The sequence below is a fragment of the Nicotiana sylvestris genome, chromosome 6 (assembly GCF_000393655.2).
Source record: "Nicotiana sylvestris chromosome 6, ASM39365v2, whole genome shotgun sequence".
Taxonomy (NCBI): Eukaryota; Viridiplantae; Streptophyta; class Magnoliopsida; order Solanales; family Solanaceae; genus Nicotiana; species Nicotiana sylvestris.
The window spans coordinates 120801780-120814261 of NC_091062.1; the positions used below are offsets into that span (position 1 = coordinate 120801780).

Here is a 12482-nt window from a genome sequence, read left to right on the forward strand (position 1 = left end):
GGTCGAGATACAGAGCCTAGTATGGCCGAGCGCCTATGAGTGAGCCTACTACGGCAGAGCAGTAATATATATATATATATATATATATATATATATATATATATAGGGTCGGATAGTTATTTTACTTATTATATTGAGAGAGTTGAGTCAGTATCAGCAGGTAAGCATATCTTCAGATCATCTTTGACTTCCAGTTACTTTCAGTTATTATATTATCAATTCAGTTTCAGCTTTCAGTATATTGCCTTACATACTCGGTATATTATTTCGTACTAACGTCCCTTTTCTGGGCGGTGCATTTCATGAGTGCAGGTAGGGCTGGGTATAATTTGGTAAAAACCGAATTATCATACCAAAACCGAAAATTTTGGTATTTGGTATGATATTTTGTTTAAGTTTTTAAAAAAATTGGTATTAGGTATGGTATTTGGTATTTTAAGATAAAATACCGAAATACTGATACCGTACCGAAATATATATTATACAAAACACATATTATCAATTATAACATAAATATAAAAAATATAAAATTTTACTTTCCTTTATTCTCAAAGTTCATCAATTAACTCTAAACAAGCAATAAGACATTTCTAATGATCAAATATTCTTTTGTGTACAATTTTCTCTATTTGGATTGATATTTGCTAGTTTGGGCAAACTTTTTGTTAACAAACATTTTCAGTTTTGAATTTTTGGGCACTTTAATTAAGAATATTAGAGTGTATGGCTCTATGCACTAGTTAGTATTCAAACCGAAGTTATCGAAACTGAAAGGAGAAAAACCAAACCATACCGAATTTAATTAGGTACGGTATTGGTATAGGATTTTAAGAAACTGAATATCGAAAATACCGAACCGAAATGTCTATATATTGTACCGTACCGACCGACGAACACCCCTAAGTGCAGGTTCAGACAGACAGATGGGTAGACCTCCTCATTAGGTATTTCCCGAGTTTAGCTTAATCGGTAAGCTTTATACCCTTCAGAGTTGTCGAGTCTAGAGTTTTATGTACATATTATATATATATATATATGTGTGTGTGTGTGTGTGTGTGTGTGTGTGTGTGTGTGTATGTTATGAGTAGACTGTGGCCCTGTTCTGATCACAGTATATCCATCAGCAGAGGCTTGTAGATATATTCTGTCAGTTAGTGCAGTATGTTGGGCTTGTAGGCCTTTTATGTATATTTTGTTGGTTTGCCAGCTGTAGTAGTTATGACGGCCTTGTCGGCCCAGCATTATATTGATGTTTAGTTAGTATTTGCAATAGTTTAGCAATGTGGCCCATGGCCAAAGTATGACATTATATATTCAGAGTTCCTTAGTCGCAAGTTGGTACGCAAGGATAGGTGAGGCACCGGGTGTCGGTCTCGCCCCCCAGGTTCGGGGTGTGACATACCGCACCAGTTGTTGCACCACCCGTACGGCCGACCAGAGGTGGGGGACAAGTGGGTAGGGGTTGCCCTAGAGGTGGAGTCCAGTTAGGTAGCGCTCCGGCTAGATTCTATGCCTTCCCAGCCATACTAGAGGCTGTCACCACCGATACAGTGATCACATGTACTATTTTTGTCTACTGTAGAGATGTTTCGGTACTATTTGATCCAAGGTCTACTTATTCCTATGTCTTTTCTCTATTTTCTCCTTATCTAGATGTATCTCGTGAGTCTTGTACATGTCTTCACGCCCATGGGTGATTCTGTTATTGTGGATCGGGTCTACCGGTCCTGTGTATTGAATTTCTGTGGTTATAAGACCAGAGCAGATCATCTATTACTCGATATAATTGGCTTCAAGGTTATCCCGCGTATGGATTGGTTGTCTTTGTACCATGCCATTCGATTTCCATGCCAAGACTGTACCTTGGTGATGCTTGAGTTGCCTAAATCATAGTGGAGGGGTTCATCTATTGCTAATTCCAGTCAGGTTATTTCTTTCTTGAAGTCTTAACATATAGTCGAGAAGGGTTTCATGGCCTATCTGTCTTTTGTTTGGGATACCACATTGGAGACTCCCACGATGGATTCAGTGCTTGTGGTGTGGGATTTTTTCTAATATATTTCCTGTTGATATATCAGGTATGCCCCGGATCGTGATATTGATTTCGGCATTAATTAGGCACAGGCACCCAACCTATCTCTATTCTGCCTTATCATATGGATGTAAAATAGTTAAGGAAGTTGAATGAGCAACTTCAAAAGTAGCTTGAGAAGAGATTCATCAGGTTGAGGTGTCACCATCAAGAATAAGTACACGTTGCCGCACATTGATGATTTATTTGGCCAGCTACATGGTGCTATAGTTTCTCGAAGATCGACTTGAGATTTGGGTATCATCAGCTGAGAAATTGTGCTTCAGATATTCTGAAGATGACATTCCGGACTAGACATGGGCACCATGAGTTTCTAGTAATGTATTTTGGCTTGACTAACGCCCTGGCGGCATTTATGGATTTGATGAATCGGGTGTTCAGGCCATATCTTGACTCATTTGTCATTGTCTTCATTGATGACATATGATCTACTCATGTAGTATGGAGGATCATGAGCATCATTTGAGGATATTGCTTCATATCTTACGGGAACCAAAGTTGTATGCTAAGTTTCTAAGTGCGAGTTGTGGGTGGATTCTGTAACTTTCTTAGGGCATGTTGTATCAGGTGAGGGTATTAAAGTGGATCCCAAGAAGATCGAGGCAGTTCAGAGTTGGCCTCTTCCTATCAGCGACTGAGATCAGGAGTTTCTTGGGGGTAACATATTATTATCGCTTGTTTGAGTAGGGTTTCTAGTTATTGCAGCTCCTTTGACTATATTGACCCAAAAGGGTGCTCAATTCAGATGGTCCAATGATTGCTAAGTGAGCTTTTAGAAGCTCATCGCATTGACTACATCACTAGTATTGGTTTTTCCCTCTTGTTCAAGGATGTATATTGTATATTGCGATGCTTCATGCATTGGATTAGGTTGTGTATTGATGCAAGAGGGCTGAGTTATTGCATATGCTTCATGTCAGTTGAAGCCCCACGAAAAAAATTACCATGTACACAATTTGGAGTTGGTTGCGATAGTTCATGCTCTCAAGATATGAAGGCATTATCTTTATAGGGTGTCATGCATGATTTACACCAATGACTACAGTTTGCAGCATTTGGTTAAGTAGATGGATCTTAATTTGAGTTAGTGCAGGTGACTTGAGTTACCGAAGGATTATGATATTACCATTCTCTATCATTCAGGCAAGACGAATATGGTCGCCTTGAGTGGAACGGACGAGAGTATGGGTAGTTTGGCATTTATTTCAGCAGAGGAAAGACCATTTGCTTTGGACATCCAGTCCTTAGCTAATCAACTTGTGATGTAGGATGTTTAGAGCCCAGTCAAGTTCTTGCTTGTGTTGTGGCTCAGTCTTCTTTATTTGAGCGGATCAAGGCTCGTTTGTATGATGATCCGTACTTGCTGGTCCTTAGAGAGACGGTGTTATGAGGTGGTGCCAAGGAGGTTACTATTGGTGATGATGGTGTTCTGTGACTCCAGGTTCGTTTTTGTGTTCCTAATGTTGATGGCCTGAGGGAGACAATTCTAGAGGAAGACACAATTCGTGGTGATCTATTCATCTAGGTGCCACGAAGATGTATCATGATCTAAGGAAGCATTCCTGATGGCAGTGGATGAAGAGGGACATAGTGGAATATGTGGCAAGATGTTTGAAACACTAGAGGCCAAGTGTCTTACTTCAATAGATAGTTATACTTGAGTAAAAGTGAGAGCGCATCACTATAGATTTCGCGGTTGGTTTGCCACGGACATTGAGGAAATTTGATATCGTTTGGGTCAATGTCGACAGGCTAACCAAGTCTGCATATTTTATTCTGGTGATGTCTACATTACTTCAGAGAGGTTGACCCAGATTTATATTCAGGATCGTCCGGTTGCATGGTGTGCCTATTTCCATCATTTCAGATAGAGGCACTCAGTTCACTTCACAGTTCTGGAGAGTTGTACAGAGTGAGTTGGGTACCTAGGTTAAGCTCAGCACAACCTTTCATCTGTACACCAACGGGCAGTCGGAGCGGACAATTTGGATTCTAGAGGATATGCTCAGAGCATGTGTGACTGATTTCGGGAAAAGGGGGAGTGGGATTTATTCTTATCATTGAATGATATTGCTTATAACAACAATTATCAGTTCAACATCGAGATGGCTCCATCTGAGGCCTTTTATGGTCGACAATGTTGTTCCCCTATTGGCTGGTTTGAGCCTGGTGAGGCTAGGTTATGTGATACTGATTTGGCAAAGGATGTTTTGGATAAAGTAAAGTTGATTCAGGAGCAACTTCGCATAGCACAGTCCATGCAGAAGAGTTGCACGGATCAGAAGGCGTGTGATTTGTCATTCATGGTGGGCGAGAAGGTTCTCTTGAAAGTCTCACCAATGAAGGGTATCTTGAGGTTAGGAAAGAGGGGCAAGCTGAGTCCTAGGTTCATCGGTACATTCGAGGTGTTGGAGAGAGTTGGAGAGGTTTCATATAAGCTTGCTCTGCCTTTTTACCTATAGGAATTTCATTCGGTATTCCATATGTCTATGCTCTGGAGGTACCATGCCGATAGGTCACATGTGTCGGATTACAGTACAGTTCAGCTAGATAAGAGCTTGGTCTATGAGGAGGAGCTAGTTGACATTGTTGATAGGTAGGTCCGCAAGTTGAGGTTTAAGAAGATTTCAGTACTGAAGGTCTAATGGGGGGTCAACCAGTAGAGGAGGCGACTTGGGAAACCGAGGAGAAGATGTAGGGCATATATCCAAATTTATTCGGCACTTCAGGTATGATTCTAAACTCATTCAAGGACGAACGTTCGTCTAAAAAGTGGAGAATGTAACGACCCGACCGGTCATTTTGCTTTCTAGATCCCATTTACCCTATTTAATACTTCTCGTATGTACTTTTACTATTTTATGACAAGCAAGGATGGTTGGTTGGGTTTTGGAAGAGTTCGGGTTGAATTCGGACCCTTAGTTCCATAATAGTGGCCTAAGGTGGCCGAGTTTAACTTGAGTCAACACTTTAAGTAAATAACCTCAGAATCAGTATTTGAAGATTCCAATATGTTAGTATGATGATTTTTGACTTGAGTGTATGTTCGGATCGAGTTTTGGGTGGACCGGGAGCGTTTCAGCGCTTATTATTGAAAGTTGTCATCTTGAAGGTTTTAGAGTTTTTTACGTTTGATTTGAAGTAGACCTTGGTGCTATTGATGTCCATTTGGGATTCTAAGATTTGAAATAGGTTCATTATTTGTAACTTGTGCGTAAAATTTGGCGTCATTCTGAGGTGTCTAAGCATGGTTCGTATTCAGAGTTGGTTAAAATGACTTTGAAGTTTAGAAGTTGATTAATTTGGTTTTGAGGTGAGATTCTTGGATCCGATATTATTTTACGTGTTCCGAGACTTCGAGTAGGTCTGTAGTATATTTATGGACTTGTTGGTATATTTAGACCGGATCCCAGATAGCTCAGGTGAGTTTCGGACCACCCGAAGCAAAGTTGAAGTTGGTTGAAATTATTGATGTACTTCGCGATCGTGAAGATAGTTGATGGAGGGGGGACTAAGGTCTTGATATTCGCGAATGTGAGGAGGTCCCCGCGAACTCGATGGAGGACCTAGCTCTTCTTCGCAAATGCGGAGCAATCCTCGTGAACACAAAAAAGGATGAGGTGTTTGGGCTCGAAGGTTGTTGGCCTTCCCGAATACGGCTAGGGGACCGCAAACACAAAGGACTGGAATTATTGGTCATCGCGAATGAGACCAGGATATCGCGAACGTGTAGAGAAAGGAGTTGGGCTTAGCCAGCTTGGCCTTCACGATCGCAAAGGAATTTCTATGATCGCGAAGAAGGACTACCTGGGGAGATTGCATTTTATTTTGGGACTCAGCCCATTTCTCTCACATTTGTACTTGGGTTGGACGAATTTGAGATCCCTTTTGAGGAGGATTGTAATCAAAACCACAAGGTAAATAATTTCTACCAATTATGGGTTAAATATATAGATTATGGATAGATTTTAACATAAAAATTGTGGAATTTTGGAATTTTTGTTGAAGAGCCTAGGATATGGTAAACTTAGGATTTGGCCACGAAATTGATTATGGAGTTGAGAATAAATTATATATTTGAGTTCGTAATGTCATGGGCCCGAAAATTTCTGAAATCCGGGCATGTGGGACCGGGATTGACTTTTGTTGGCTTTTTGAGCAAAGTTGAAAAATTACTCTGAGAGTTAAATTATGAACTTTTGAGCATATATTTATTGGTTTGTACAACCTTTGACTAGTTTCGGATTGCTCGGCATTGATTTGAGACTACTAGTGAGATTTAAGAGCCAAGTAGTGAGCTTGGAAGAGAGGTAAGTCTCTTACTTAATCTTGTAAGAGAGAATTATCCCTGCAGGTATATAAATTATTGTGTGCTATTTGTTATGGGTGCTACGTACGCACGAGATGATGAAAATCCATACGTAGCTAGATTTATATTTATTTCCGGGTAGACTTATATTCACATCATGCTTTAAATGTGCTATTTGAATTAATCTTGTTTGTTTGATTTCTTAAATTTATGATTGATATTGAGACTAGATAAAAAGAATTGACTGAGTCTCTTACTTTAAAATTGTGAAATATTAATGAAAGATAGTTTCATGTCTTCTCGACTCGCATGTATTTTAGCGATTGAGAGAGTTTCTCTATTTTTATAGGATCGGGTCGTTTGTCTAGGCAGGATTATAAACAATTCTTATGAGATCGGGCCACTCACCTTGGTAGTGTTGTAAATTATTCTTATGAGATCGGGCCATTCACCTCGAAAGTGTGGTAAATTACTCTTATGGATCGGATCGTTCGCCTCGGCAGTACTGTGAGTTATTCTTATGGGATCGGACAGTTCGCCTCGGCAGCATTATGTAATATTATTCCTATGGGATTGGGCAGTTCGCCTTGGCAGACTCATTCATATTATTTTAGATTTGATTTGGATTTCATATTAGTTGATTTTGTTCCTTCGAGGCTGGTTATGGTTCCTTTGTGATTTTGTAATAGTCCATGTTTGGAAATTTATTATTAAAGCTTATTTGTCTCATTGTTACTTGTCGTCATACATGTCTAATTTATGTATTTTGTTACTTTGACTACTAGTAAGTGTCAAGTCGACCCCTCGCCACTACTTCTTCGAGGTTGGACTAGATACTTGCTGGGTGCGTATTGATTTTCGTACTCATACTACACTTCTGTACTGATTGTGCAGGTACTGAGACAGGTATTTCCGGTGGTCATACGAGCGCATATATGCATTACACGGAGACTTTGTTCATGCTTCGATCTGCAGCACCCGAAGTTTCCCTATTTAACATTTTTATTGATTTTGTCTATTTTATTTCAGACAGTAGCCGTAGTGGTTTGTATATTCTCTAAATTGCTCATGCACTTGTGACATCGAGTTTTGGGGGCTTTTAGTGGATATTTGCAGTTGTATTTTTTATTATTATCATTTTGTTTATATATGATTCGTACTCGATATTTGGTAAAGAAATACGTATGTTTTCATGAGTTCTTCGTTTAATTCGATACATTTAATGAAATTTCTGATTTTAAAGGTTAAAAATGGATAATTTAGTTGTAGGTTCTCGCGTTGGCTTGTCTAACAGCATCTTTGGGCGCCATCACGACCTACTATAGAATTTGGGTAGTGATAAAAGTTTCATGGGAGAAGTCCAATATTTTTAAAATTATTTTATTAAGAGGATTACTAATCTATATTCTCATTCCTTTCAATTGTAAGCACGTGATTTTTGTTTTTGCGCGACAGTCGCTCCAAAAGAATAAAAATTGGTCCTGCTGTACAATTTTTGGATTTTTTGTGCGGCACTTTGTTGATTTATTTGTGACTTTGGCCCAATTTTATTTATTTACTTTATTAAAACAAAATTGAAAAAATGTGTACGTGTCATGCATAATCTGAACCGTAACATGGTTTAAATAGAAAGGCATAAACAGGCATCTTTGTCCGCGATTTTGTTTTGTTTGATTTTACTTGTTTTGAAATATTTTAGTGTGTGTGCGAATAATTGTATTGAGTGTGTATTTAATTTTTGATTTTTTGTTTAGTTTTGTTTTTAAATAAATAAGGAAAAGAAATAAAAAAAAAAAAGAAAAGAAAAGGTCCCTTTCTTCTTCCGGACTTGGGCCAATTTTAACAAAATTGGCCCAAACAAACAGCCCAAAACCCAGGCCTGCCCGGTCCAGACCACCTGATACCCAGGACGTCCAAACGACGACGTTTTAGTCCAGTGTGATCTGGGCCGTTGATCTCAGATTGATCAACGGCCAAGATCACTTCCCCACAACCCACTGAGGAACCCGACCCGTTTACACCCGGACCGAACCCAAACCCTCAACACTTGAAACGACACCGTTCCACTTAACCATCAGATCCAGACCGTAGATCTAAATTGATCTAACGGTCGAGAGCCGTCCACCCACTAACTATATAAGTTCATAATCGTACCCTACCCCCCCTATCTAATACCCCAGCCTAGTCGTCTTCACCCAAACCCACAAACCCTAGAGCCGCCCCTGTACTCTTCACCATGAAAAACCGGCGGCATGAACGCCGGTGACCTCGCCCTGAACACCATAGAACCCCCTCACCACCCTGAACATAGACCTGTTAACCGTTTGGTTCGAATCACCCTCCAGGTCCTCGAATCTTCATTTGAAGATTCGAGTCAAAACTCGATCTACACCAACCAACCCCAGCTTCACACCAGACACTCCCCAGCCCCTCCTCGTGACCAAACCATACTTGGTTTGGTCCAAATCTGACCAGGGAAGCATGAATCCCGGATCTGAGTTTTGGGAAATTTTGTAGTTCTTTGTCACTGGTTCATACCGGTTCAACCAAAGAGATTAAGGTCTAATGGACTTTAATCAAAGTGTTTCTCATCTGAGAAACACTTCGACTAAAGTCCATTCAGCCTTAAGAAAGGTTTGTCCAAATCCGAGTCAAGGTTTTGATTTTCCAAAGATTTGAGGTGAGTCTTGTTTTCTTTTCTTTATTTTTGTTTTAGTCCGTGTGATTTGTTTTTAAAAGTTTGTTCATATTTGTTTTAATTTTACCAACTTCTGTTTGTCCACTTTGCCTGAACTTCTGTTTGTTTGAATGAGTCTTTCCATTTGTTCTGATAATGTGTATGTAAATGTTGTGCAAGTAGCTGATTTTCAAGTTTGGACTGACTAGTTGACTCCTCGAGTGTATTTCTGCTTAGTCAGTATAATTCGAACCATGTATCGATACTGTTTAAATGTCTGATTTTTGGCTACGATTGTGTATGTTAATGCTAATATAGTCGAGTCGACATGTGTCGTCAATTAGTTTCAACTGTCTGAACAAAGTAAATTGATTTGCTTCTGATGAACATTTGCCTGGATCAATTAAGAATCAGTTTTGTTTACTTATAGCTGTTGAATTGGATCAGTAGTGCTTAAATTCTGAATCAGAGGGCATGTGCACTTGTGCACAGCATGTGCATTATTGCACCTCATGTGTTTTGTGCACAGCCTGTTTTCCTGCATAAAAGGGCTTTTAATTTTAAAATGGTTTGACAGCATATGCTGTCAGATATATTCTACTGCCCATACTTGTTTTTAGTTAATAAAATGGAAAAGTTAAATCTGCCAGGGAATGATGGGGTTTTTAATATCTAATTAGCTAAAGTGGAACTGAAAATGGAAGGCACATGGGAAGGTACTGTGATATTCTAAAATAGGCTGTTAAAAGGGGTGGTGTTGAGGCTTATAAAAGGAGAAGCACATTGAGAGATATAAGGGCATAGAGATACAGAAGAGGGGGAGATCTAAAATACAGGGAGAAGGAAAATACACTGTGAGGAGTTTTGAAAGAGAAAGTTTGAAATACATACATTGTGAGGATAGAAAAGAAAAAGAAAGAGTTGGCAGGAATAGAAAGAGAGCAAGAAAGAGATAAAAACAGATTAAGAAATCAGAAACTTGGTCTTGTTTGTCTGAAGTTCATCTATTGTCAATACGTTAGGCAGTGTTCTTTCTTCTAAATTTCAATCGAGATTATTGTTAGTGTTTTGTTGCATTTGGTATATTCCGGAATTGGATTGTCTGGAGTATCACACTGTGTGCTGTTTCATTTGGCTGTTTCTTCTTCAACTCTAGTTCCATCTCGCAACAGAATCCTTTCTGTTGTGCTGTTCTGATTGCTGCTGCTATCTTGCTCACTATTGCTGCTGCATTTCTGTCCTGCTGCTACTGTTAATTCTGCTTTTTGCTGCTGCTGATTCCCCCATATTCTTCTTCTTCTCCTTTGCACTTTCAGCATTTTTCAGGTACACATTTCAAGTCCCATATTGATGTAATTGAAACAGTTTGAAAGCATGAAATGAAAAAGGTTGAAGAAGTTCAAGTATTTGCTGTAATATTCATAGTACATTAACAGGCCTGTGAAAATTGATTAGTTTATAATTCAACAGTTCGAAAGTATGTACTGATATTCGACTAAGATTATCCTGTTATGTTTTAGCTCGGTAATTTGTTTGTTAATATGGGCATGTATATTTCGACCTTATACAATACTGTTCCTGTTTCATTTAGTTTTTTTTAGTCAAGATTAGTCCACATAAGTTTAGTTAGTTTCAACTCGAGAAGTGTTCGGATTAAGTGTTGTATCCTTTAATCTAGCCCAAATAAGTTCAGTTAAGTTCAACAAGAAATCTTTTCGTATGTAATGTTCGGATTAAGTATTGCATTTCATCAATCGCATATGTAATCTTTTGTTCGACCAAAGTATTTTCGTAAGGCATGATGTTTTTTTACTTTATAAGTAATTAATCAGAAATTGATAGGAGTCCGATTTAGGCCAAAACATATACTTCAATTAGCATATATTTTTCGTTCTTCTATCTCTGGAAACAAAATAATAGAAATGTTGTCACTGTAGGATGCCCTTCTAAAATAATGAGACGAGCCTCGCCAAATAAAAATACAAATTGCAGGGCCCTCAATAATTGACAATGATAAATATTTAGAGTTTGGGAGGGACGGTTTTAGTGAATTCCACTGCCTTCCCCAAAGATAATAACGCGTTTAGATTCTTTAAGCGCGACTTTAAGTAAATTATATTCTTAAAATCGGGTGCACATTGATGTGACCCAAATCCAAGTCTCAACGGAGTCAAAATGTGTTAACAACTACGGGTGCATTGATTGTGACGTGGTTCGAGATGCATTTTCATGACGTTGCAATTCCATAAAAATAAATGATAATAATAAAAGCGGTTTAAACTTAATAAAAGCACATAAGTCACAACATGTATTTAAATCAGATATTTAGCCATTATAACAATTTAAGCGACCGTGCTAGAACCACGGGATTCGGGGGTGCCTAACACCTTCCCTCGGGTCAACAGAATTCCTTACTTAGAATTTCTGGTTCGCAGACTTCATTTGGAAAAGTCTAAAAATTTCCTCGATTTGGGATTCAAGATAAACCGGTGACTTGGGACACCAAAAGCCAAACCTTTCCCAAGTGGCGACTCTGAATTAAATAAATAATCTCATTTCGAATATTGTCACTTAAATTGAAAAAACTCCACCCGCGCATTTAACCCTTCGGGGCCGGGCGCGCAAAAAGGAGGTGTGACAGCTCTGGCGACTCTGCTGGGGAAGAGTAAACCCAGAACCACTGGTTCAGGGTTCAAGAATTCGAGCTTAGAATAATTGTTATATTTGGCTTTATTATCTGATCTTTATTACATGTTTTTGCATAACGTGCTAAATGTTGTCTTTTACCGCTTTGATATTATCTGAACTGTATATAAACTGTGCCGAAACCCTTCTCTTCTTACCTCCGGGGAGAAGCTCGCTGGTCGAGACTCCCTATTCTGTTAGTGTCAATACCTGAAATAAGAAAGAGGTCGGACAAGTTACAAAGCCGGACGATCTCGCGGGTCCCCGGTACGTAGCCCCCTCCTCGACTCGAGTTGTCCGCTCGGGTACACAGTCTAGAACAAATACCCAGGTTACGAACCTAAAATAACTTGACTTCATGCCGGATCCCTAGTAGGAACGCTTATTTGCATCATGTTGCATTTGACTTAGGGGACTCAACACAGGGGTTGGGTCCGTCTAGGACAGGCAGCCTGAAACGAAAAAGACCACCCTGCTGCATCCTGTTTGTGTTGTGCATTTATTTGCTTCGGTTCCGCATGTCGACCGGTTCCTAAAAAAAGGGGGAAAATAGCAGCGTAGGGGAGGTAATTACTATTTTTTGGAAAATAAAACCAATGTCCAAGTAATGTCAAAACCTCGCCGGAATTTTTCTAAAAAAAAACCTGTCTTTTATTGAGAGTTATTAAAAAATATATATATATATATATATTTTTCTTTTATCACTTTCAAAATCAAAA

The 12482-nt window shown here is 39.1% G+C and overlaps 1 protein-coding gene across 1 annotated transcript in view; it reads left to right on the forward strand.

The window, feature by feature from the left end:
- The window catches only part of LOC138871203 (uncharacterized), a 69580-nt gene that overhangs the window by 36616 nt on the left and 20482 nt on the right, over positions 1 to 12482 (forward strand). Inside the window, exons 2-4 of the mRNA XM_070149071.1 lie at positions 3893 to 4004; positions 4186 to 4410; positions 4555 to 4688. Of these exons, the coding sequence (XP_070005172.1) occupies positions 3893 to 4004; positions 4186 to 4410; positions 4555 to 4688 (471 nt within the window). The remainder of the gene's footprint in view (positions 1 to 3892; positions 4005 to 4185; positions 4411 to 4554; positions 4689 to 12482) is intronic.